This window comes from Varanus komodoensis, unplaced genomic scaffold (assembly GCF_004798865.1).
Source record: "Varanus komodoensis strain SLA01 unplaced genomic scaffold, ASM479886v1 scaffold3, whole genome shotgun sequence".
Taxonomy (NCBI): Eukaryota; Metazoa; Chordata; class Lepidosauria; order Squamata; family Varanidae; genus Varanus; species Varanus komodoensis.
Window position 1 is genome coordinate 23,375,687 of NW_025335761.1, and position 27,389 is coordinate 23,403,075.

Here is a 27,389-nt window from a genome sequence, read left to right on the forward strand (position 1 = left end):
GAAACTCAACATTAAGAAAACTAAGATCATGGCATCCGGTCCTATCACTTCCTGGCAAATAGATGGGGAAGAAATGGAGGCAGTGACAGATTTTATTTTCCTGGGCTCCAAGATCACCGCAGACGGGGACTGCAGCCAAGAAATTAAAAGATGCTTGCTCCTGGGGAGGAAAGCTATGGCAAATCTAGATAGCATACTAAAAAGCAGAGACATCATCCTGCCGACAAAAGTGCGTATAGTCAAGGCTATGATTTTCCCAGTTGCAATGTATGGCTGTGAAAGTTGGACCATAAGGAAGACTGAGTGCCGAAGAATTGAGGCCTTTGAATTGTGGTGCTGGAGGAGACTCCTGCAAGTCGCTTGGACAGCAAGGCGATCAAACCGGTCAGTCCTAGAGGAGATCAACCCTGACTGGTCTTTAGAAGGCCAGATCCTGAAGATGAAACTCAAATACTTTGGCTACCTAATGAGAAAGAAGGACTCCATGGAGAAGAGCCTAATGCTGGGAACAATAGATGGCAAAAGAAGAGAGGGACGGCAGAGAATGAGGTGGATAGATGGAGTCACTGAAGCAGATGGTGTGAGCTTGAGTGGACTCCGGGGGATGTTGGAGGACAGGAAGGCCTGGAAGAATGTTGTCCATGGGGTCGCGATGGGTTGGGCATGACTTCGCGACTAACAACAACAACAACAACAACAACATACCATTGAAATTAATGTGATTTTGAAAAAGCCTTCCTTGAGTAGATCTTTCTGCGCAGTTCCTCATTTCTGCCCATTCTAAACACATTCCTACAATGCAAATTGTGCCAAGACACCTCATTTTTCTAAGCTTAACACTATCCTGGTGCACACACCGAACCATAATATAAAGGTTATATACCTTTGAAATTAATGCAATTTTGCAAAATCCTACCTTGAATAAATTTCCCCCTCGTTTTTCAAACCCTAACTCTACTCTAGAGCTCAGCCCCAATCCTATTATAGGGCTGAAGTTCCACTGAAATTAATGCGATTTTGAAAAAGCCTACCTTGAGTAGTTTTTCTGTGCAGGTCATCATTTCTGCCCCTTCCAAACACATCCCAACCATCCAAATCATGCCAGGTCATCTTTTTTTCTAAGTCCAAGGCTACCCTGCCACACAGCCCCAATCCTAATAGAAGTGTAAAATTTCATTGAAAACACTGTGATTTTGAAAAAGAATTCCTTGAGTAGATTTTCCTGTGCAGCTCATCCTTTCTGCCCATTCTAAACAGATTCCAATCATCAAATTCAGGTCAGAACCATAACCCAACCCTGGTACACAGTCCAAACCCTAACATAAGGCTAAATTTCCATTAAAAATAATGCAATTTTGAAAAAGCCTTCCTTGAGTAGCTTTTTCTGTGCAGCTTATTATTTCTGCCCATTCTAAAAATATTCCAACCATCGAAATCATGCCAGGACACCTCATTTTTCTAACCCTAAGCCAATGATTGTGAACCTTTGAGAGACCACATCCAAACTTCAACCTAAAATCCACTTATTCATCGCAAAGTGCCAACACTGCAATAGAATCTAAAAACTGAGGTTTTAGTGTAGAAGAAACAACTCACAACCAGTCCAAACAAATTGGCTGTGCACTGACCTGCCATGTGAAAGCTTGGATGAATCACAGCTAATGGGTCACCACTACTCCTTTACGAACATGCCCATGGCCCCTATGTATGGTAATGCTTGGCTGTTCTGACGATGTTGGGGTGCCTTGGCTCACATGCCGACAGAGAGGGGTCTGTATGCCTGATGTGGCCTGTGTGCCATAGGTTTACCACCACTGCTGTAGAGAATAGGGTATGTTCTCTACACTCAAAGTTCCACATGCACTTTGAAAAGGATAATATAAGGCTAGAACACCAATTTTTATTTATTTATATTCCACCATTCCAATGAAGATTAGAGTAGTTTACTGAAACAAGAGGTTTCACACACACATGTGCAATCAGTAAAGAAAGTACATTAGAATTTGTATTTTTTTAATTGATGAATATCCCTCAAAATAGCTCATGTTCTATCCATGTGTAGAGCCCATGTGTGATGCACAGAGACCACAAAGAACTAAAACTTCAATTTAGTTATACTGAAATAAGCAGCTGTTTGTACCATTAAAGATTAGGAAGTATCCTGTGGGATTATTATATCAGCTTCATGTACACTCCCTCACCTCCCATTATATTTACTCTAGGGTAAATATGCACAGTGTTTTGCTGGACTAATATAATAAACTAGCAGTCTGAAAACTCATACATATTTCTGTATCATCAAGCAGGTACTAAGACAAGAAAAATCTGGTAATTTCTGTCTAGCAGTTCATCTCAGCCATCTGCATCAAAGAGGGCATGTCTGGGTCAATACTCAAAACCATTAGTGATTTCCTTCTGTCAACTTAAAACATTTATCATCCATATTTGTCATCTTAAGCAAAAACTTACAACCATTCAAGTGTCAAATAGCAGAGTGCCCAATAATTGCTCAGCCTCTTAAAATATCAGCAATAAAGCAACCTCAGAATACTGCAGTTTAAATGTTGATCAGTGGTATTTTACTGAAACTACTCCAACTGGCACAATACAACTATTTTCTAAGGATTTTTTTAGCCACCTTAACATCTTTGCACCCAAGTGCCTTTTAGCAGTATATTAAAAGATGTGAATATGTACCATTTCTTATTTTTCATTCATGTTCTCCATAAATGAGAAAAATATTATAATCACTTGCATTATTCATCTTAAAATTGTTTGATCTTTGCATAGGCATGCATAGATGTGTGTGTGTAAGAGAGAGGGGAGTTATATATGTCAACAGTAATTTAAAAATATAATTGGAGATAGACGTTTCAGTTTCTGCCTTCATCAGTAGCTGTGATGTTAAATGGATATCAAGAGTGTGAGTTTGGAATGATGGGACATGAAAATTCCTAAGAGAGGAACAAACAAGGTATGATTAGCATACAACATATGAATTGTTTTCCACATGTACTGCCGTATGGACTAAGAGTTCTTAATCTGCAAATCCAGAAGTTTTGCTTTCCATTAATCTGAAAGAGTTTGTGTAACTCAGCTGAACTGTCATACAATAGGCTGATCTAGGCTTTTTTAAAAATCAGAATCACAGATCTGTGGTTACACAGTCTTGTTCTGGTGTCCATTGTAGTTATCCCTACAATATCACATAAGATGTCCATTCTTTGTAACATCACATAATTTTCATTATCACAACAGTTTCTTCTTTATTAGCTGGTTTTATATATATAAATTATTTCTAATTTGAAGTCAGTTGAGGGCCTCTCTTTCTTCTCTTGCAATGTTGGAAAATATATGTCCAGATTTGTGTGAACAAATTCTTTTCAATTTGATCTAAATAACATTTCTAACACTGGATTCCCACTCAAAATGTGCAGGTTCTTTTGGGCATAAATTAGAAGAGAAAATTGTGGCATTGGTTCAAAATGTGAGCTTTGTTATTAATTTAGAAATATTCTTTAAATTTGTATCTTCTCCCAAAACGGTGAATTGTATTACCTGCAGTTACCTCCAAGAAACCAATTGTTTTAGGAGCACAACTACTAACAAAACTTTTTGCACTTCCACTAAATGTGATTCATTCCATGGAATGTAGGAAAACTACAACAGACCTAAAAACAAGATTCCATAATCACAAATCTGTGATTCTTACCAAAACTGGAGCACTACATTGCAAGGTATTGTAACTGACTGCACAAGCACAGACTATCAGATTTTCAATGTCTTCCAACTGAACAAAGGACTCAGAACTCTTAGTCCATATGGCCTTAAACCGGAGGACAAATTTTGTAGTACAAATACTTCTGGTTTTTTTCCTCTTCTCCTTAGGAAATGTTATTTCTCAGTATTTCAAACTGCCACGGATGGTGTTAAGGGGTGGAGCCCCAAACCTCTGAAAGATCATTTACATATGCACAGAAAACAAGCCATTTAGTGCAACGATCCACATTGATATACCACTTAAGAATTAAGATGAGGTCTTGCAATCAAATAGAAAATAAAGAAAGAACAACTACAGTTCTTTTGAACATTGCACCCCTTGATTTCTCTGCATGCATAGATTAGCCTTAAAACTACATAGTACCACAGGCTCACAGCTAAACAACCTAACCAATCCATCTAGAAAACATTAGATATTAGTTACAATCTTTCTAGAGAACATTATCTATTGAGCAAATTAGAAATATAGTAAGTAAATAACCTATTTGACCTATAACAAAGGCATAATCTAGGCAAAGTTAAACACTTGAAAAATGCCATTGATTTCTGTTAAAGTTATGTGCTTCCTTAACAATTCCCTTTATATAGATGGGACTTGGGCAGTACAATCTAATGTGACTGCCCATAACCCCCAAACTCAGAGAATTATGGACATCCTATCAAGGGTCAAAGAAGCATAGAAATGAAAGTTCATTTTCTTTTTGCCCCGGAACAGCTGATGCTGGTCATTTTAAGGTTTTGCTCAAGAGTATGAGAAGGAAAGGTTGACAAACCACCAGGATACTTCAAATTGTGATATAGCCTTTTCTTTCCCTTCCTACCACCCTCCAACAACCACAAACCTCTGATCTTGGAACTGCAGCCAACACAGTTCTTTCCACACCAACTGCAAAGGCAGGGTGAAGGCACTCTGAGGCTGGGGGCTGGGCTCTAACCTCAGATCATGACCTCTCCTGTAGCTATCTAGACTGTCTAGCAGCCATAGGATTGTGCCAAAAAATGCTTGATTTCATTTAGATTGTACCCCAGTCAACTAATATTTATAGAAAAACCTGCATGTGTGGGAGAGTTCTAGTAGATAATTACTAGTAGAAGGCTTGCCATTCTGGGCTATTTTCATACTTTTTCTCCTCGAACCTTTATTTTGCAAATTTCAAGACCTCTTAATATATTTCTGTTCTACCAGGTATATAAAAGCTATTCTTGTGTTCCCATTAAAACTGCAATGCTTGGAAGCCCATACACATATTTCTCACCTTTTGTAGATAATAAAAGGACATAACGTACTTGTGAAAATTGCAATGACTTTTCAAAAATCTGGATGCACACTACACGATTTATTATCCAATTTCCTCCAAAAAGATTATATGATTACTGTCTATTCTCTCTGTGGAAGGTCTGAAATTAAGACCAAACTATGCATTGTATAGTTTGATCTTAATGTATACCTGCTACAAACCCTATATTCTCTGTAACCTGTATTTAAGGAAGACATATCATGCAATATCAGGTATCTGCCTAAGGTATTCATAATGTCTAGTTTAGGCACAAGTGTTCAAGTTAAATCAATAATCTTACAAATTCAGAGCTGAACTAGAAGCTACAGGACTGTGTATCTGCTTTAGGTCTCTTTACCTGGTCTCCTTTCCTCATAACATATACTTAAACAGAACACATGGCATTAGCAGCAGTGGCGGTGGCGGCACCACCACCACCACATTTATCTTCTGCCTATGTCCAGTGATTGGGACTCTAGGTAACTCACAACATTGAAATGCATGCAATTAAAACATTCAAACATATACAAAAGTTTTAAATATAATTAATATAATAATTATATTAAATTTAATATAGTATTAAAATCAAACTACTACCTAGATTAAAAACACTACAAACATACAAACAGTAAAACTAATCTAAACTCACAAGTCATTCCCAAATACCTGCTGGAATAAAATGTTTTAGCTTGCTTACAGAACCCTAACATTCTCCCTAGGAAGAGTATTCCAGAGCCTTCAGGCAGCCACTGAGAAGGTCCACTTCTGTGTTCACACCAGTTATGCCTGTAAGGGTGGTGGGAATCAAGAGACAGGCTTCCCCAGAAGATCTTAGAGCCCCACATAGGTGCTTATGGGAGAACACAGTCTTTCAAATACCTGGACCCAAAGACATGACATCATCACATTGCATTGCCCCACTCTCTGTAACTGACAGTATATGAGGTGAGACAGGGACAGGTAAGACACATCACAAATGTCATGCATCCAGCCTAAATCTGTCTGACTTGGACACACCAAACTACACACAGCTTATCAACAATGGCAAGTGGTCCCATCTAGCACTTGAAAAACCACCTATTTTACTGCCTGTCTGGAACTGCAGAAAGAAGGTGGCCATCAAGGTGGATCCCTTTCTGGTTCATTTGCCTTGTTTATTAACTGAGAGTTCCTTGGTGCCCCTGTAACAGAACATTCTGGCTTAGCACAACCTAGGATTATTGCAGAAAGCCATTATATAATAAGAGGGCAAGAGTGATGGAGCAACACTTGGCTGTGATGCTCTTTTTCCAGCTTCAGAAACCATGATTTATGAAGCCAGGAAAGATAATCTAATCCAAGTCTAGGTGTGCAACAGAGTTCAAGATACCAGCCATTGGGGATACATAACAATATGAAATAAAACATTTTTAATATCTAGCAATACATTTCACTTAGAGTACTGCACCATTGTCAATAATACTGGCATGCTGTTTATACTGTTTGAAGTATTTTATCTTGTTTTCAATTGCCTGTGTGATCTTTATAGTCCCTGTCTAATGCATGAAACATTGTCTATACACCCCACATAATAAATGGAGCTGTCTTCTCATACTCTGTCCTGTTAGTGCTAAAGGTATACCTTTTGCTTACAGCTGCAGTTGACAGGCTTCACAACAGCCACCTTGAGTGCTGTTGTGAAAGGCAGGGTACAAATCAAATATATAAATATTCAAAATATTTGTGAATTTACCTGAGATTTGTCTCCTCCAAGCACATTTACCATTACTTCCATAACTGTTTCATGCATACCCAGGACTCTCATTAAGTTAGGATGCTGATAAAATACTTTGTTGTTCATTATCTCTCTAAAAAAGAGAAGAAACAAATACATTAAAAGTATTTTTTGCATGATAGCTGTTCTACTGATAGTATGCATTGTACGTGTTTTAGTTTCATAACTGAAAACAAATTACTGCACCCAGATATGAATATTTTATCCTAATTATTAGATTGTAATGTGCATCACAATGTTGCTATCAGGAACAAAACAGCATTTTTGCTTGTCTTATTTACTGAGCTTATAGTTTAGTGTTAGACACAAGATTTGCATGGAGAAGATCCAAGATTCAATCCTTGTTAGTCTCTAGAGAAATTAAAAATATCTCAGGGAAGTGCAGGGCTAGAAAAGACTTCTGCTTGAGACACTGCCAGAGATCAAGTAGGCAGTACTGTGATAGATGGACTGATAGACTAACTCAGAATAAGACAAATAAAAACTTTTTAATGTATATTCAACATGCTCTAAAGAAAATAGTGTTACAGTGGTACCTTGGCTCACAAACTTAATCCGTTCCAGGACTCTTGTCATGACCCAAATTGGTCATGAGCCAAGTTAAATTTCCCCATAAGGTTCAATGTAAATAAGGTTAATCTGTTCTATAACTATTTTTTTTATCAGAAAAATGTGAAGCAAAGTGAGAAAACAACAAAGATCAAGGCCATCTCCCCACCCCCACTCCAAGTATGAGCATGGCCATCTCTGCACCCCCCAAGGACAACCATGATCGCGCCTGTCATCCTGGCACATGCCTGTCGTCCTGGAGCGCCGGAGGTGGGGAGAGACGGGTGCGATTGCAGGCACACTGGGGGGAGAGGGGGGCATGAATGCAGGTGTGCTGGAGGGGGAGAGACGGGTGCGATCATGCTGGAGGGGAGATGGCTGAGATCGCGGTTGCACTCCTGCTGGAAGGACAGGCGCAATCATGGGCATGCTCGTGCAGGAAAGACGGGCGTGATCTCGGCCATCTCCCCCACCCACCCCAGCACGATCATGGCCATCTCCCCACATGGGGAGGGTGGGGAGATGGCCGTGATTGTGGTCATCACCCAATGTGGAGTTCATGACCTGAGTCAAAATTTTTATGAAATTTTTGTTCTCAACACGATTTGGACATGAACTGAGGCGTTCGTGAGCCAAAGTACCACTGTATTTAAATATGATGTATTCGCCAAATATAACTGAGCCAAAACCCTCTTGTTAGAAGATTTGATAGTGGGGTTAGGCTACTATTATAATTAAACATAATAAGTAAAGGCTTAATCTTTCAATTCTATATTTATATTTCAGGCTTAAAAAGAAAATGATGCTTATGTCATACCCTAGGCCATTAATCATAAGCAGTTCTTCTTCTTTTCCCATTCTGACACTGAGAAGTGACCGGATTTGACCCAGTGCTGCTAGTAAGTTGATTGTATCTTGCACAGAGGCAGCACTTATAGTGTAAGACTTCCTCAGAGCCTGCAGCAGTTCACCAATGCTATCATACTGTCTTCGAAGAAGGTTAAACATAATACGAACTAATTCTGGATCCTGGATCTGATTTTCCTGAGCCCAACGAACCATTGTTTGAGATATCAGCTCCTTCAATGTAGCTGCAACGGAAGGTGAAAAAGGTGAGGTGGAAAGTAAATACACAGTATTACCTGCTGAAAAGGTGGAATTTCAAATGATTTTGGAATTAAATAGCCTGAAATTTAATTACCTGGCATATTCAGAAAGACTTTTACCAATGAGTGGGATAAAAGTTCTGGCAATTGTTATTTCTCTCCTCCCCAAGACACCTTGAAAATGCTACATGAAGCTGCAGCATGTCTCTGAAAGGGCATCTGGGCAGAAAATGCTGGCTGCTGTTGGGGACATTCTGCCCAATCATACACTATATTGTCAACATATATAATGTGAAACTAACAATAAGCTTCCTTAGGTTTAATCTGTAATGAAGTTTGAAAGAAACCATTTACAATAGCTTACATTAATACTTTCAAGTCACATTTCACTGAAAGGAAAAAATAATATGGGGTGGAAATTCTTAAGAAATGAAACAAGATTAAAAATATTTCAGGAAAAGACTGGGAGATGATGGAAGAGAAGGAATGAACTTAGATACATACAATAGTAGTTACTTAAAAGGAGGGAGCTTTTTGTGGGTCCATCTCTTAATCTTAACTAGATTCAGTTATGAACAATAAAGTTAATTTTTTAAAAATGCCCATGTTTTCTTTGGGAATTTCACACACACACACGGCTGTATAGATGAATTGCAGAGCAAATGAAGTGCAAAGTTGTTGTTGTTGTTATTTATTAAATTAATACCCTGCCTTTTCTTTTTTAAAGAACTCAGATGACTTACATCATTCACCTCCTCCTCCTGTCTTATCCCCAGAACAACCCTATGAGGTAGGTTGGGCTGAGCCCTATGAGGTAGGTTGGGCTGAGAGTCTGTGACTGGCCCAAAGTTACTCTGTTGACTCCATGGCTGAGTGGGGAATAGAACCCAGATCATCTGAGTCCTGAACCTGCACTCTTAACCACTACACCACACTGGCTCTCTTAAGATATTTATTTATTTATTTTTATTTAGAAAGCTTCTATGCCGCCCCATTCGCCAAAGGCTTGGGGCAGCTCACAACAACAAATAAAATAATAACAATATAAAAACAATATAATTGGATGTTGAATGCTACATCTTTAGAGCAAGATCTTATTGCCAGCATTCTAATATTATATATAGAATTACAATGTAACAACAAGATCCCAAATTGCCTCAATATGATCTCTTCTCGCAGACTGCTTTGACTATGTATTCCCAGAGCTTTTTACTGAACTAATGATTATTTCAAATAAAGCTGAAATAGGTTTTCAACCTCTTGAGTGATGACAACTGACATATCTTCTTCAAATTAAGAGTTCAGAAACATTTCAAATATTAATTAAGAAGTTAAAATGAACTCTTACAAATGGATACATTTCTGGAACTTTGGACAATTATTAATATTTATATTTATCCAATTTCACAGGTTGATAGGTGGAGAGCACTTCTTTAGCAGGATCAATATTTGCAGATGCTGGTTTCACATCACTGCAATATCCTTTTTGGCTCCACAGGCACATTTGGCAATTTGGGTGTTCACATTGCCTCATAGGTGGGTATTATCACAATATGGAGGTACAGCTAGTCATATAACTATTCATATCCACTTAGAGGGCCCTCAGGACAATTTAGCAAAATATAAGTTTAATAAAGTAATGCATAAATAAAGGACGATAAACTACCTAAATGACTGAATAAAAATCAGAGCCCCAGCCCACAAAACAACTTCTTTAAACCCCGAGTTTTCTGTATAAACAGAACTACAGTTCACAGAAAGCAAATTCTCTCTTTTTTTTCTCTCACTCTGAATCACCAGCCATACATTATCCCACCTGGCTCTTCTTGACAGGTACCAGGAAATGTGTGTAAAGGTATAGTGGTGACAACCACTGCTTTACAGACCATGCAAAAGTGGTTTATGCAGCCCAACCGATCTACATTTATTTACTCATAAGAAATCAGTCAGTCTATCATAACATGGACATATCTACACAAGGGATGAACCAAAACTTAATGAACATTTTTCCCTATGAACTATGGGCCATTTTTGGTAAGCTGGGAGCACAAAGGAAGGCAAATGTATTTGCACAACTTCCTCCACCTTGCATTATCACTCAGCTGGTGGTTTCCCATGGCAGGCCAATGAACACTGTTATTTACCAATACCAATATGCATTCTGGTCACACACACACACACACAGAGAGAGAGAGAGAGAGAGAGAGAGAGAACGAGAACATACAGGGATATACAGAGTGCTTCTCAGTATCTTGTATTAAAGTGGCAGCAATAGCACTCCAGCGTGAGCTGTTCTCAGACTAAACTGACCGCCAGTTCTAGCATGGTGAATTTGAGCTGGCCCAGGAACACACAGAGCTAATTCCCATTTTGAGAGGAAGTAGTTCATCTTATCTGAACCAATCCAGAGGGAACTATGACAGGATCTCTCATAACTATTTTTTATTTTCTTTGTTTAATTAAAAATGTTCTCACATCAAAATTATGTCATTTATGCTCACATATTTTATTCTATTTTGTTTTCAGTCATTGAAACAAAACATAACAGTTAACATTTAAACCTTTACTTCAGAAATGTCAGTTTATTCACAAAATACATTCGATGTAACCTTCTGTTCTGAAGTTGCAGACAATTTGGGCAACGAATCAGTGCAAAATACATGTTTTACTTTTTTAAAGGAAAATTTTGGTCTTCCTGAAAGCCCACTCCTTTTTGTATCAAAAATGCTTTCTATTGAACATTGTACTGAGCTCTATACAACAAATGCATATAATTTTAAATTCATTTAACTGTCCATGGCTTCTCAAAGAAAGAATTTTAAACCTGAAATTTGATAAGGATGGTGTGAATTATTTGTTGACAACATCTTTTCCCCCATCTGCACAAACACACATATTTCCAGGATCTTATTTAGAACAGAAATGAAAAACTGGTTTAAGTCTCTGACTAAAGTACACCCCATTGTCTAATAAAATTATAACAATCTGTTTAAGTTAATGTAAGGAAAGCTTTGAAACATGGTGGGTCCTAGAACAAATCAAGCCAGAGCTTTCCCTAGAAGCAGAAATGACAAAACTGAGATTGTCAGTTTTGAACACATCATGAGAAGGCAAGGCTCCCTGGAGAAGATGATAATGCTGGGGAAAGAAAGACAGAAGACAAACGGGAACACCAAATATGAGCTGCATTGAATCCATAAAGGAAGCCACACCCTCCAACTTGGAAGAACTCAACAGAGCTGTCAGGGACAGAACATTTTGGAGAGCTTTAATTCGTAGGGTCATCATAAGTCAGATGATGACAGCAGCAACAAAAGGAGAGCTTCACTAAAGTTCACCTAATCAAAATAAGCTACTTAGTCCGAAGGATCAATATTTCCAAATAACAGAGAATTGAACATGCTCTGGACCATGTCAGACCGGTGAAGAGCTACTCCCTCTCTTGAGAATAAATTTCAGAGGAACAAGAACCTTCCATTTGCATTTATGTCACACAACTCCCTACTGAATATGCTTTCAAGTCAACAGAAGGTACATGTATGCCATTTTAGATTTTCTTTTACACAATATGAAATACAAAGCTGAAAACACAGAACGTATTTTAATAGATAGTGCCTATATAGCAGAAGCTTCTGTAAAAAGTTTTAAAAGGATGAGCATTGTAGATATACTGAGTAAGCATTCCCTCACCTTCAGATGAGGATTAACTAAAATTGAGGTTTCAGATAGGTCAGTCAAAAATATTTTACAAACTCTGCTTAATAGCTTTTGTTAGCTGCATGCCAGCAGTGCCCTAGAATTTCAAATGTCCTGAACACTTGGATAATTCAGAAGTATATCTATTTGCTTTTAGTTTTTAATGGTTGACTGGGTGAACCACTGGAGCATCAACTCTATGCATCCTTTACAAGGCAATCTTTGTGAATCCCAGCTGTTTTATTTTATTGTAAATGATGCATTAGTAGCATTACAAACATTTCAGACCATAAATCTTGCCAACATCTATAGAGGAGGAATGATCTTTGGCTAAATAAGTGTGGTAAATTAATGGGCAAAAGTCAGCTGTTTCATGTTGAAACATGTAAGGTAATGAAACCAAAACTGGCCGGTCAATCAAAGATAAAATGTTTGTGGAGGGACACATCAAGCAGACTGATGCTCTAGATTGAACATATGCTATGATTTGCTTTGATGTTTTTGTTTTTCTTTTCCAGAGTGGAGAGGTGGTACAATGGGTGATTAAGAAATGTGTGCAAATGCAAATAAAAAGCCCTTGAGAGAGACAGGATTTTTTTTTTTTTTTTTTTTTGGAGATAGCTGCTTTTTCTGGTAACATCTGCCCACTTTTAGGCATTGCCTCATAATACACTCAGGGATTCAATTCAAAGGAAGACACTTATTTTATGTAGTAATGAAAGAACAGTGGTATTGAAAGTAGGATGAAGGTGAGAGCATAAGGGTGTGATCCTATATCCATTTACTTAAATGTAAGTTTCATTGAACTCAGCTGGACTTAGTTCTGTGTGTGTGTGTGTGTCTGTGTGTATAAAATGACTGTTCAGTGTACAGGTAAAAATTAAGATATCTGCTTAAATTAGATGCAATGGAACATGCCAAAGTTCACTGAATAGGAAGGAATGTTGTAATTCATTAAAGAAGAATAAAAGTGTCAATAAAGAGGAAGTGAATTTCAACATGAAAAACCCTGGTTCAGCTCCCTACTAACTATATGGCTAATCTTTTTATGAAAAACATAGCTGAAAAACAATGCTGATCTTAATGGCAATCATGAGAGATATTTTCCTCCAGTGCCACAGTTTTGAGGAGGGAGGTTTCTTTGCTTCTTTGGTGGTCTTAAAGGAGGAACAGGTATGACACTGCATAGAAAGGCATGCCTTCAGCAATTCAAGATTTTAGTTATTATCTGAGGACTCTGGCACCAAAAGAACCTAATTGCATAATAAAGTAGAGGGTTCCATGGTGGCCTGCACTGCACAATATGTGCCTTCTTGAAATCTTAGGTCAGAGGCCCTCTTGGGTAATAAGAGAAAGGACCCTCTCACAGCATTTATGGAATGCTTTCCTCAAAGAGTCTTCCCAGGAACCCATACAGTGCTTTAAGTGCCAGGCCAAGACCTTTCTTTTCTTCTAATTAGTTTGGATGTTTTGGTTTTATGGTTGTTTATATTGTTTTTCTAGTACTGTTTGTTGGTTTTGTATTATATTTTATCATCTTAGCTTTATGTAATCTGCCCAGATAACTCTTGCTACTGGGTGGATTCACAGTCAAATGAATTAATAACCAAGACTGAGAAATTAGACAGTGGCATATTTGGGAAGGCCAGCTTGCACTGTTAGGAGTATTGAATATTCAGAAGAACAAATTCTACTATTGCCATTTATTTATTGCTTGCATGTGTGCGTGCTTGCATTTCTACCCTGCCTTTTACCGAGGTCTCAGGACAGCGATGCAACAATAAAAAGCAGCATCAAATAACAAGTAAATAAAACCCATACTAAAACTACATAACCTGTTAAAATATTGGGAAAATAAAAAGGGGTTGGCTTGGCACTGAAATGAATAAAGCGTCGGAGCCCGGCACACCTCTCTGGAGAACATATTCCAGAGCTTTCAGTTTGCTTTCAGTTTGCCTCAGAAATAAAAGTCAAGGCAACTTTGCTTTTCTCACAAGAGTCTGAATAGCATATGAAGGGAATTCCTCCTCTAGCAATTATCATATAACCATAGTTATCCATTTCTGACAAATTGGGAAATTTTGATTTAATGAGAGTCATCCTCATTTGATTGCTGCATACCATGAAGGAATAAGTGAAGGAATTCTGTTTATGAGCAACAAACTAATGTACCTCTGAGTTTAAGATATATGATTGTCTGAATGCAATGAATCTTCTATTAGCTCCATTTGGGTGAGATGAGGAAGTCATATGTTTATTTAAAATACAATCAGTGCACTGCATATATCTGTAAGTGTGTGTATTTCAACAATGAATTAAGTCTTGTCTAATTAATATTATTTCCATATGAGGCTTAATATCTCATTGCTAAAGAGCCTTAATTGTTCATTATAATTGACTTTATTTTTCTAAAGAAAAATCTTATTTCTTCTAGTGTTTTTCTAGCTGTGCATTAGCAATGAAGCCAGCTAGCCATGATACTCTTAAATATGCTAAAATTAATATAAATTGAAACAGAAATATTTTAAATGTGTATGGTTCAAATAATTCTCTGTTTTCTCCCTTTCGTAGGCATTAACATAAAAACAAAAGTGAGTGATGCACAACAAATTTGGTCTACAAAAGCAGAAATAGCAGTTGCCATCCAGGCCTTTATCTGTCTCAAACAAACATGAACTCACAAAGACTATTCTCAGGCAGAGTATAAGACAGCTTCTGTGATGCTTCATGGTCAAAAAGTTCAGAATGAGTGTTTATCTCTTTTGTACATTCCCTCTACTTTTCCTTTATTTCTCCCTGGCTTCTGGTATTCATATACTTCGGCTTGTAGAGGCTTCTTGACCCAATACCCCAGTCATGATCTAAGACTAGAGTAGGCTATCTGCAGATACCATTGGTCTTCAACTCTCACCACTCCTGGGGATGCTGGCTGAAATTCAACATAAGGGCAACAGGTTGACCATCTCTTCTCTAAAGTAAGGCTAGCTCCACAGAAATAACTTTAGGGCCAAAATGTCTCTGATGACCATACTCCATGTTAGTCAAATGAGAGTTATAGTTTGGCCCAGAATCTGGAGGTGGGAAAACTGTAGCTACTGAGATCCTGCAGTCTAAGTAAATGCTGTGGTGTATGAAGATGTGGAGAGGCAACCTTCACAATACACAAATTTTTAGCTGAAAGACTGAAAAATCACTACTTTAAAACCATCAAAAGCAAATTAGGATGTAGAATCTGTTCTTAAGCATCACTGGAATTCCCAAACAAAGCAAGTTGGGAACCCATAGTTCTAACAATCTCCTCTAAGAAGTCTAAACATCCTTCTAAAACTTCTATACAGTGTGTTTGTTTGGAAAATGCCTAATAGTTGTATAACAGAGAATGGATTTCATCTTGGGAGAAATGAATATGCTTGAATACACATCACCTCTACTCCACCCCTATCTCCTAGAGAGAAGCAGTGGCTTGCACCATCATGATTTGCTTCTAATTGTGCATGAGGCTGGAGAAATCAGGAACCTTGGCTTTGGAGTTAGAGTCTTTAATATTTCCATGTCATTATTTGCATAGTCTAATTGTCTGTGGCTATTGAAAAACAGCTTAACCTCCGACCCCCTCCAACCAAAGTCGTAAGCAGTCAGAACTCTTATAGGGCAGATTCAAACTAAAGATAGGAGGAACTCTGTTGGAAGACAAGGCCTCAGTGCAGACTGTGAAATGGGATCTAGTTCAGGCAGGCCTAATGCCAAAATGGGCATTTCCTTCTTTTTATGCTTCATACCAAGTAGGACAGACTTATAAGGTCTCTCCCCCAAAGTTATGTGTTCCTTTGAAGGGTGCAGATGCCAAATTCTAAGTGGAATTTAAACATCTACAGTCCAATTATGTAGGTACAAGAAGCACCTGACAATGGCAACTGCTTCAACAAATCTAGCCATGTAAATTATGGAATAATTTATGGAATAAGTAGCCTCTGTGTCACAAACACTCTCCTAGATGTTGTGTGGATGTGGTATGTCTTTAATTTTCCTGATATTTCCCTCTTTTTCTGTATGTAATGCTCCCACCAGCAATTTAATTTCAATCTCATTCCTTAACTTCTCCTCAATATTGTGCCCTAGCTATAAGGTCCTTCTTTGGACTATGTGGTCCTGAGGAAGAGGAACTACTATTAAAACTGCCTAATGACTCTGGGGTAACAATAAACAAAATAAGACTTTATTTGTACAATAAGCCTATTGGTTTCAAGGTCTTCAGTAACTTATTTCCCTAGTGAATAAAACAGTGTCTATTATATAAAACAGTGTGTATGAATAAACCCTGACTGAGGTATCACACCCTTTCCCTTCACAAATACTCCTCACTCTAAAATATTCCTTTCTCTCCTGAATATACTTTGACCAGTCCTTAATTTATCTCAGTTTAATCTTTTCCTTCTGCACTCAGGTTTCTGTCAGCTTCTATCTCTTCCATCCTTATAATACTTGACAATGTTAAGTTTTGACTCTCCCTAGTCACTAATATGTCCTGTAAGTATTCTACTGCCTATCCTTTCCTTTTGAATCTTAAATGCTTTTCACAGCACTATGAGATTCTTATGAGAAGTCTGCTTCTTCAGATTCTGCAGACCACTGACTGACTATTAACTACTGACTGACTGATAGTATCTACTTCTCTCTCCTCACATGTTTCCAAGCTCCACCCATATGCTCTCAGTCACCAGCCAATCACCTCACTAATTTATTTATTAAAACATTTTTATGCCACCCCTTTCGCCGAAGCCTCGGGGCGGCTTACAACATGAAGCCTTGGGGCGGCTTCATCTCCCTCTTACCAACATTTAAAGGAACAAACACATAACACTTTAAATCATTACCATCTGCAATAAAAGAGAGGGGCTTGTACAGTTTAACTAGTCTTCAATATAGTACAGCACCATCCAAGTCTGTTTTCCAGGAGATTATCTATCCATGAGAAAAAAAGGAACTCATGAAGAATGAGAAAAATGAGGAGGTTCTAAACATCAAGATGGGAATTTTGTCAGCAATTTGTTTCTTGGAGATAGAAGATGAATGGAAAAGGAAACCTGTTCCATGTGTCTATCAAAGTGAATGGAGTGCTTTTAGATAAATAATCAGGTTTCGAATCAAGGGCACCTGTTAAGGGTTCAGATCCAAGCAGGGCCCACTAACAACAGTCATTGGGATTTTTCCTCCCCTTCACAGGTGCAACCTGCTTTTTCACCTGCCTTAAGCTCCAATTGAGACAATAGTGGAGAAGAATAAGCAATAGATATCACTACCTGTTTGTTCACTGCAGCCAGCATAGCTGGCTGGTGAATTACAGGAACTGCATTCTTGGGAAGATGGCTCACTGGCTCTCTGCAATGATGAAAAAGATACGGTGCAATAACATCTGGTAACAGTGGTGGAGGGAGACAGACTCATAGTCTGCCCAGTATTTAAATTAAAAGATGAAAATGCTCAATATTTTATAGTGTTATATCCCTCAAGGAATATACTGTGCACTTTTAATGAATTATGTTTGTTCTTTTCCACCTCCAGTATAACATAAAATCAAAGGTCAAAATGGAAGGCAAAAGTGGACAGACTGATGAACTATGGACCAAAGTTTTCAGACGGAGTGATTATATCTAGACGGTATTTTGCACAGTATTCTGTTTTCAGAGTAATGTGCTATGGATTTATAAAGGTGATGTGTAAGACAGAAACTAGCATATGAATAATGGTATCTTCTCCTACCCTGAACCAAAGATATATAATCAGAATTTATACTGGAGTGTAAACTGATTTAAAAACAGTATCTCTTGAAACAATCTTGCTGTCCTAATATATAAAAAATAGACTTTTAAAGAGTTGCTGGCACAACCCCTGGTTTCTGCATTACTTTGTGACTTTAAAAGAAAGCTACATGACGCATTTCTATTTCTACTAACAGAAAAGTCTGTTAGTAGACATGTGCAGGTTCTAGAAGACTTTTAGTAGAAACCTGCACATTTCTACTAATACTTTTCTGTACACAGTCTACTCTAATTCATGCATTTACAAGCAGTAGTCATTTAATGATTTTTTGTACTTTCTCCCACAAATGCATACATTTTCCTCAAGAGACACTTTTGTATGAATACTTTGGTTCAGAGAACTGCATCACAAGATTCTGAGACTTGAAAAGACTGAGGAAGAACTGTTGAATCACTCGGCAGCACTTTCAAATAGCTTTCAAAATGCCCTGCCACTGCATGTCCACTTAGAAGGAAGCAGGACTGTCTCATTTTACAGTCTCCTTCCTAAGCCCCTCCCTTTCTCCCCTGAAGTGCAAAGCCCTTATCAGCTGTCAATATCTTCATATTCCCCAGCTCATACCTCACCAGGATTCAAATGTGATGTGTTTTTCTCTTTAAAAATGAATGAACAAACACACATGACTGCATTATTGTGAATAAGATTTTAAACTCTTACTAGGATATTTTTCTTCTTCTTCTGTAGGCTCTCTCTTTTTTGTTTTGGGGGGCCCTTTTAGTTTATGTATCAATGAACGTAGTTTGCCAGTCCATGAGATATCTTCCTCCTCCTCCTCTTCCTCATCTAATGGAATACCTAATGGGTAATAAACTTAATTTGAAACAATGTGTTGCCAGGACTCTCATAACATTAAATTGATGCCCCAGATAAATTAACAACAGTGACACTTAGAAGCCCATGCATGCCCACCTCATATACATATTTAGGTATATAAGGCCATCTCTCAACTGCAACTCTCTGGTCAGTGCAGAGCTGTCAATGAGAAGTGAAGGAATCAGCATCAGGAAACACATGCACAAAGATCTATGCACAGGAATAAGTAGGAAGGATGCAGTGGGTGACTTTTAATAATGATTACACCTTTCCTTAGAGCTCAAAGCATTTCCTCAGGGACACAAAAATTCTGAATGAAGGCCAATATTACTTGTTTAGTTTTCAGTAACACCTCTAATAATAGAGGCAGCACATAACCAACAAGTTTACTAGCCACTGATAGCCTCCATGAGTTTGTTCAATCTGCTTTTAAAACCATCCAGATTGGTGGGCACCATTACTTCCCATAGCAGTGAATTCTATAAATAACAATGTGCTGTCTCAAGAAGTACTTCCTTTGATCTATTCGGAATCTCCCAGCGATCAGCTTCATGAAATATCCCCAAGTTATAGTACAGGGATTGCCAGACTTGATCAATGGAAGAGCCACATATGGTAAAAGTCAGATGTTTGAGAGCCACAAGATATGAACAAATATTATTTATTTATTATGATCAAACAAACATTGTTACAATTACCAGACTAGTTATGGCTAGTAGAGGTCTTGTGAGTCTCTATCTTGGATGTGAGTTGTTGAAATGTGTTCTCTACAGGGCTCTAGCACATGCTGACTGGGCTGCTGTTTGAGGCTCAGAGTAGAAGTGAGATGGCTGAAACACAGCTGTGACTGGTTATCACAACAGGAATTTTGTATGCATTTCTCTGGAAAGTGCTCACTGGCTCAGCTGCTGGTTGTGCCTTGCTTGGTTGAGGCTCAGAGTTTTTGTGCTCACTGGCTCAGCTGCTGGTTGAGCTTTGCAACTTGGTTGAGGCTCAGAGTTAAAGTCACATGATTGAAGCACCACAATTGGTCTCAAGCCTTGGTTTGGTCACCCCTTAATATAGTATTATGGGAGAGGGAGAAAAAATGTCTCCATCTTCACTTTCTTGATACCATGCATACTTTTGAAAAACTTTATCATGTCTCCCCTTACTTGCTTTTTTCATAAAGTAAACAATCCCAATTGTTGTTATTGTTCCTGATAGAGGAGCTGCTCCACCCGTTCATCATTTTTGTTGCCTTTGTTCCTTGTCAGTTGTGACAAACCAGAACTGCACAGAATATTCTAAGTGCAATCACACCAAAGACTTATAAGGGGAATATGATCTTAGCAGTTTTATTTTCAGGTCCCTTTCTAATTATGCCCAACATGGAGTCTTTGCCTTTTTCACAGATGTAAAATGGGTCAACATTTTCATTCTGACTCCCTTTTTGATCAGTCACTACTAGTTCAGATCCCATCAGCCTATACATGAAGTTGAGATGCTTTGCCCCAATGTGCATTACTTGACACTTGCTTACATTGAACTCCATTTACCATTTTGATACCCATTATCCCAGCTTGGAGAGATCCCTTTGGAGGTCTTCACAATCCCTTTTGATTCGAACCACTTTAAATAGTTTGGCATCATCAGCAAACTTGATCACTTCACTGCTTATTCCTAATTCCAGAGTATTTCTGAATACATTGAAAAGCACTGATCCTTACAGGAACCCATGGGACCTAATTGTGTACATCCTTCTGTTGGGAGAAATGACCACATATTTTCATTTGCTGCTTTCTTTTTGTTATCCAGTTAATGATGTGTAAGAGGACTTTCCCCCATCTTGTTCTGTGACTGCTCAGGGGTCTTTGGTAAAGGACTTAACAGCTGCTAACAAACACAAACTCTGTTTATTGCTGCAAAAACACCTGCTAGTTAATGTATGTAATTGTGATGCAGGTATTTTAATAGTTGACCTGCATTTGATAAATATAAATAAATCAGTTTCTGTTCTATGTATAGAATGGGATTTTTCTGCCTCCCACTTCCTGTTACAACCCAGTGTCCCCTCAGTGTTTCTGAGGTTTAAGGGGATAAAACTGCATATGGTACAGGGCAGAGAGGGAGCTGCAGAAGTAAAGGGAGAATAATTGGAAAAGGCGGATGCCCCAGTGCATGAATGTTACTTGTACAACACCACTTTTGGGTTATCCATATGTAAGCAATGTAACATTGGAGACCAATTTCCTTTGACAGAATTGTTTGAAATGAAAGACTGCTTAAAGGTGCACTTTCCCAATTTCAGTGATTCCACAATATGACATAAACTCACAGCTAAAAATATTAAAATTCATATAAAATAAAGGGAAATTTGTTTATTTTGAATCTTTTGGACTATTTAATCTCAGAGGCTCAGGACATGTAGCAGCATATTTTTAAATGATAATAAAATTAATAAAGCACCCCAAAATACACTAAGTGTTGCAAACAAGCCCTCTCCAGTATTATCTCACCCATCCCTTTAAGCCAGGAGTATAATCAGTAAGCAGTTCAGGATCTGAATATCTGAAAGAACATCTCCATCCATATAATATAATCCTACCCAGACCCTAAGATCTTCATTGAAGGTCCTGCTCCAGGAGCTGCCTTTAAAGGAAGCTAGGAAGCTGGTTACCCAGGGTAGCTCCTTCTAAGTTGTGGCACCCCATCTGTGGAACAAACTCTCTGAAAATATGTGCCAAGTGCCTTCTTTGTATACAGCACCAGGCCAAGATGTTCTTATTCTTTGAGCATATTGATTGTTTTAATTGTAACTTAATTTGATTTTTTAGCTGTTATTTTAACTAATGAATTTTAATATTTTAATTGTTACTTTTAAGATGTGTCTAAACTGTTAATGTATGTACTTGGCTGTGGTTCCTGCTGTGGTGTGGATGTTTGACTAGTTTCAATGTTTTATTATGAATTGTTTATGTTTCCTTTATCTTTTGTTGATGGTTTTTGCTGTGTAAATCATCCAAAGAGCCACATGCCTATTATGGCAGTATACAAAGTGGTAAATAAATAAATAGAAATAACCAAAACTCAAGCCCCCAGTCATCAAATCCTTGTAATAAAATTGTGGAAATGAAAAATGGATCTGATGGCTCAAAGTGTGGGGGTACATGCATAGGAAGAAACCATGTATTTATTGTGAGGATCTTGAGGCAAGATACAGTGCACAAGACATCTCTGTGCATTCTGAATTACCAAGAGATTTCTCTTAGAGAAAGCTGGACACCTTCTATCAATGAAGCTGGTGAATGGGCTGCCCTCACTTGCTAATATATCTGGAAATGTATCATTCTTCCTATGGGAGTGAATAACTACCATTCACTAATAAGGGAAAAAGTAAGACCTTCTCTCACTAAATGTATCTGCTTGCTCTGGGAGAGCAATGTTTTCAGAAACCATTTTTGAGAGCCACAGCCACATTGTTCATTGTAAATATCTGTGGTTTGCTGCTTGCCAAAAAAGCATTTGGGGTGACAATTATAAATAATTGTTATGCTTTCTTCATCTCTGTGATTTGTTGTTATATTTCATCAATACATATTTGCCAGAAAAAAAATTGTAACAACCAAACACTTGCTGATGTAATATTTCACAATTCTTAGCAACAACAGTTACTTACCACAGTGGATTAGGAGATCATCATGAAACTCATATAGTTCTTCCCGAATCTCTTCTGGACAAGGACAATCCTCACCCAGTTGAAAGTTCAGCAACATATTAATCTGAAATTAAAGAACTAGATTGAAACATCAATGAATCACAGCATTCATTACACTATGGCATTCATTACAGTAGGCAATCCATTTGAAGCATGTCATACTGAACTCAATGGGACACATGTCTGAGCAGACATACATAAGGTAATTGGTTCTGCATAGCAATCATAAAGAGTGGAGGTGGAGGCCTTAACACCTTCCCCTCTGCCACATGGCCAGATTAACTCATGGGCTAAGTGGACTGCAGCACCCAGCCTATTAGCTTTCAAGAAAAAAGGCAAGTCTCTAGCATTTGTAGAATCCAAACTAAGAGACAAAGTAGGATCCTGTTCAATTGTTTTGTGAGAAATGCTACCACCTTTCAGTATGTTTAATCTATGAGTGAAGTCATAGCTATGAATTACATTGCTGGACCACTTAAAACCATATCTCCCCTTACTTAAGTGCAGAGTGACCACTTGTCTACAGAAAGAACTTCTTGGTTAATTTCAAACTCCTGTTTTGTTTTAATATGATGGAGCACTGGCTACTGCCCACAGTGAACAACTGAGAATCCAGAATGTGCAACAGCAATTGGCCTAGCTTAGGTCTTACTTCATGCACACACACAAATTATTTTTATTTTCATTTTTACAGTGGTAATACTCAATGAATGGATTGGCATTTTACCTGCTAGGGAGACATATTTTCAAAGATTCAAAGATAGGCTGGACATGCACATGGTGGGCATGTCGTGAGCGGAGCTGGCTGGTGCCGGAGGTCAGACTAGATGGCCCAGGAAACCCCTTCTGACTCACTCTGTTTCTATGTTTCTATATTTTCAGTTATCAACATTAAGTCAATCATGCTTTCAAATATATCTAATTGTTTATTTTATTGCATTCATATTCTGCTTTTCTCCAGGTGCTGAAGTTCTCTCCAGAGAAAGTAAGTTTGTGAAATAAGTTCTATGGATGTTTAGGTTTTTCTGTGTTGCACTGCTGTAATAAATGGGCATTTATACTTTTACTTCAGTTATCCACCATGGGCAAGGTATTCATATCTTTGCTTCCAAGGAAGCACAGAAGATTTGCACTAACATATGGATTTTAAAATGTTTTTTGCATTGTTCTACACAAAAAACAGGTACATGCATTTAGCAATATGTGCAAATCTAGTGCTAAGAACAGAGTAGGGAACCTACTAGTCCTAGGGTCCATCACAGCCTTGATCCAGCCCTTACTTGCCATTTTTGTCCTCAAATTTGCATTCAAAATTGGTGTGTGGCAAATTTGTATTTCTAAAGATAAACATACCTATAAAAACTGGTATGGAAAAGGCAAGGGTTCTATTCAGTTGCCATCAATGTCTTCCCCAAAAAATCTTTTCTCCCCCTGCCTTCCCCCAAATGGCCCGAAGCATCTTGTACCTGCTCTTGAGGAGGAGAGCGAAATTCCTTTGTCTTCCTGGCAGTTAAAGCAGCAGACATATTCAAAGCTTGCATGAGTTCATTATATCTGTATTTCTGATTATACTGTAACTTTGAGACGTAAGTATCTGCGAATGATACAATGGCTTCCACTCTGTGTTTCAGTTCACAGTCGCAGAAATAATTTAGCAGCTCACACATCTACCATGAAATAATAGATGCATTATATACATGAGTTATGGACCTTCTTAATACAATTATAAGCAAAAGAATCACACCAGATCTTTCTACATTATTGTCAATAGAAATTTAATGTTGTGATCACTGACAAGGAAAGTGGGTTAAATCCAAAGAGGGCCCTTGAATATGTGAAAGTAATCTTCCACTTAAATAGGCTGCTTTTACAGTTCAGACTAGAGTTCATGTCAGAAGCATGAAACTAAATCTACCATTAAACAAGAAGTCTTGTGGCACTTTAAAATATAAGACTCGTTGTTTTGTTATTAGCAAGGCTGCCCCCTGGAAATAAACCCAGCATGTTTTTTTCTGGTTTTGCAAGAGTTTGCACAACCTCTAGCAGAAGTTAGAGAACCCCTAAAGAACCTACCTATTGTAACACCATAAGAACTTTTGTGCAAGTTCTTGCACAAGCATTTGCAGTATTGCACTAGGGGCTACATTCCTTCTTCTCATACTTTTTGGATCTAACCCAACGTCTTTTGTTCACTTGTTAACCTACGTGTAATGATTACAGTAGAGGGAACAAAATGATTGCACATATTTAATATGAATAGACCTCTTTTTCAGTTCCGAATTCTTTTCCAGTTCTGCCCCTTAGTGCTTTTCACATTCTGAAACCTTAAGGCATTTGAGAATGATCATCTCTTATATCAAGACCATGTGATGTAGCATTTTATCAGTTCAACCTTTGATATAACAGGAACTTAGGAAAAGAAAAGCAATTAATCTTTGTCACACATGAATACTAATGGCAGAATGAGAACACAAACTTTTGAAGAATTCTGATTGTCAGGGTTTTTGTTCAGGTTACTGAAAAACACATTAAAATATGGTTCAATAATATTACAACACTTCTGCATTTACTTTAAGGTTGTCACCTGGAGTTTAACAGATTCAGGCAATCTTGTTTGCAGCAAGCCTTTTACTGGAGTTTTAGTTTCCTTGATTGCCTTTTCCCCAGCCTCTACAGATTTTTCTTCTACCTGTGTAACATCCTCCTTCTTTGTTTTCTCCATTGCTTCTTCCTTGGGCTCGCCAAACACATATGGATCAATGAGGAGTAAAATCTGCTTAACATCATTATCATCAAAAACTCCCATTATGAGCAAAGTTCCTATAAGTTTAAGAACAGGAACAAACTGGAACTCAACTTTTCCTCCAACAGGGTCTCGTATGTGAGTTCCACTGCAGTAGACTGATTCTGTTAGCATGCTTATCGCCCTGGACTTAAGCATGTCTATCGGTATCTCTGGACTAGGTTTCTGATGATCCTCATGAGACAAAATGAAACAAGGGGTAGAGAACTTAAAATCGGGTTTCAAGCAGGTGCTAAGCCCAACTCCAGGCAAACCATGTCTCTTGGATTCATCTGGAAATAATTTTATTTTTCTGGTTTCATCTGTAATAGGAATTATAAATTCATTGTTCATCATGAGCTTAGCTTCCTTGGAGTATTCTAAATGAATGCTGATTAGTAAGTCAAAGAATCCAGAACGTAAAAATCCAGGCAAGTATTGATTATCTATTGCATAAAATAATTGGGAAACATCCACATGGCTGCAAAGTGCATAAGCTACTCTGTTATTACCCAGTGCACAAACAGAACTATATAGTTTTAAAGTATGGTAGTGGAACCTCATCAAATCTTCTTGTTCACATAGCTCCAAAATATCGATACACCTGAAATGAAAATAAGAATAAAACCAAAATGAAATCCAGACCAGATATTGCATAGGCGTGTTTGTTTTATTATTTTATAAATATATTCCTTTTAATAGTACTTTGGAAAGAGGTAAGAAAAGACTGCATAAAATAGATGAATGCTTGGAAGGAGAATTATCTTCTGCGTCAACAAAAAGATATCAAAACAAGATAATATTAAAACAGCAAACAAACTTTATGCTTACACTGAAGCTGACAAAATATACAGTATGATTTTCTCAGATTATGTGATATTGACCAACACTTTTAACAAGATTAAAAGAGCAGAAAGTCAAAGTATACTGCAAGCAATGAGCTGTTTTGTTTTACTAGGGCTACTATTTATTCTCATTAAACAGCAACTTTCTGAAATATATTTGTTGATTCCAAGTTGTGGGTCGTCTTTATCATTTGCGGTATTCTAAGCCTTCACTAAAATATATAGACTGTAGCACTGTGACATTGCAATGCAAGAAATCTTCTGCTAACTCTCCATAGTAATTCACTGAATACCTCTAATGCTTAGGCCTGGTTCAGATGTACATATGAAGGATTAAGAAGTGAGTTTTGTGTAAGCCTATTCCTCTCTTCTTGGAATGCCCTAATTAAGCACATTCTGTATTAATTAACAATAATTATATCCCAAACCAAGAAATTATTATTAGGATCAGAACAAGAGATGATCTTGAACTAACACCAAATTTTTCCAATGCCAGGTTTTTCCAATTGTTGTAAACTTCCCAGAGAATTTTGGCTGTGGGCAGTACAGAAATGAAATGAAATGAAACAAGCACCATATGTTCTTCCTTTATGGAAATCCATGGTTTTGGATCAAAAAGAAAGTGGTGAAATCATTTTACAAAATTTTTTAAAGAACCAAACCACACAAATATGATCCAAGGTGTTTAGAAGACAAACATGAGCTTGAGTGAAATCAGAGAGGTGACATGAGTATTAGCTAGAATAACGTGAGGTCATGAGAGTCTTGAAACTTCCAGCTGACATATCTACTGTCTAATGTCAATTGACAATACTTATGCATGCAAGAGTTATTGCTCAAGAGTTAGGGGTCATCATACATGCTTAACATATGACAAACACTGGAAAAGAGCCCAAAATATTGATCTTGTTTTATACATGAAACATAGAAACAGAGCGAGTCAGAAGGGTCCTCCCAGGCCATCTAGTCTGACCCCCAGCTCCAGCCAGCTCCGCTCACGATATGCCCACCATGTGCATGTCTAGCCTATCTTTGACCTCTCGTGGAAGCCCATTCCATACCCTCAGGGTCCTAAGTGTCAGGAAGTGCTTCCTGGCATCTAAATTGACCCTTGGTTCCCTGAGCTTTGCTCCATTGGAGCGTGTCCTGCCCTAGTTGTCTTATACACTAATACATATGGTACTTCTGCTTAGAAATCATCTTAGATGAATTGGGGGTATAATAAAGATTATGGTGTGTTCAGATGTACA

General features: G+C 37.9%; 1 protein-coding gene across 1 annotated transcript in view; it reads right to left on the reverse strand.

Annotated features, from left to right (window-relative positions):
* The window catches only part of RYR3 (ryanodine receptor 3), a 397,078-nt gene that overhangs the window by 235,051 nt on the left and 134,638 nt on the right, over positions 1 to 27,389 (reverse strand). The window contains exons 36-41 of the mRNA XM_044436195.1: positions 25,097 to 25,898; positions 23,979 to 24,179; positions 22,474 to 22,576; positions 18,660 to 18,797; positions 8,198 to 8,471; positions 6,790 to 6,904 (exon numbers count right to left, since the gene is read on the reverse strand). Coding sequence (XP_044292130.1) covers positions 6,790 to 6,904; positions 8,198 to 8,471; positions 18,660 to 18,797; positions 22,474 to 22,576; positions 23,979 to 24,179; positions 25,097 to 25,898 — 1,633 coding nt within the window. The remainder of the gene's footprint in view (positions 1 to 6,789; positions 6,905 to 8,197; positions 8,472 to 18,659; positions 18,798 to 22,473; positions 22,577 to 23,978; positions 24,180 to 25,096; positions 25,899 to 27,389) is intronic.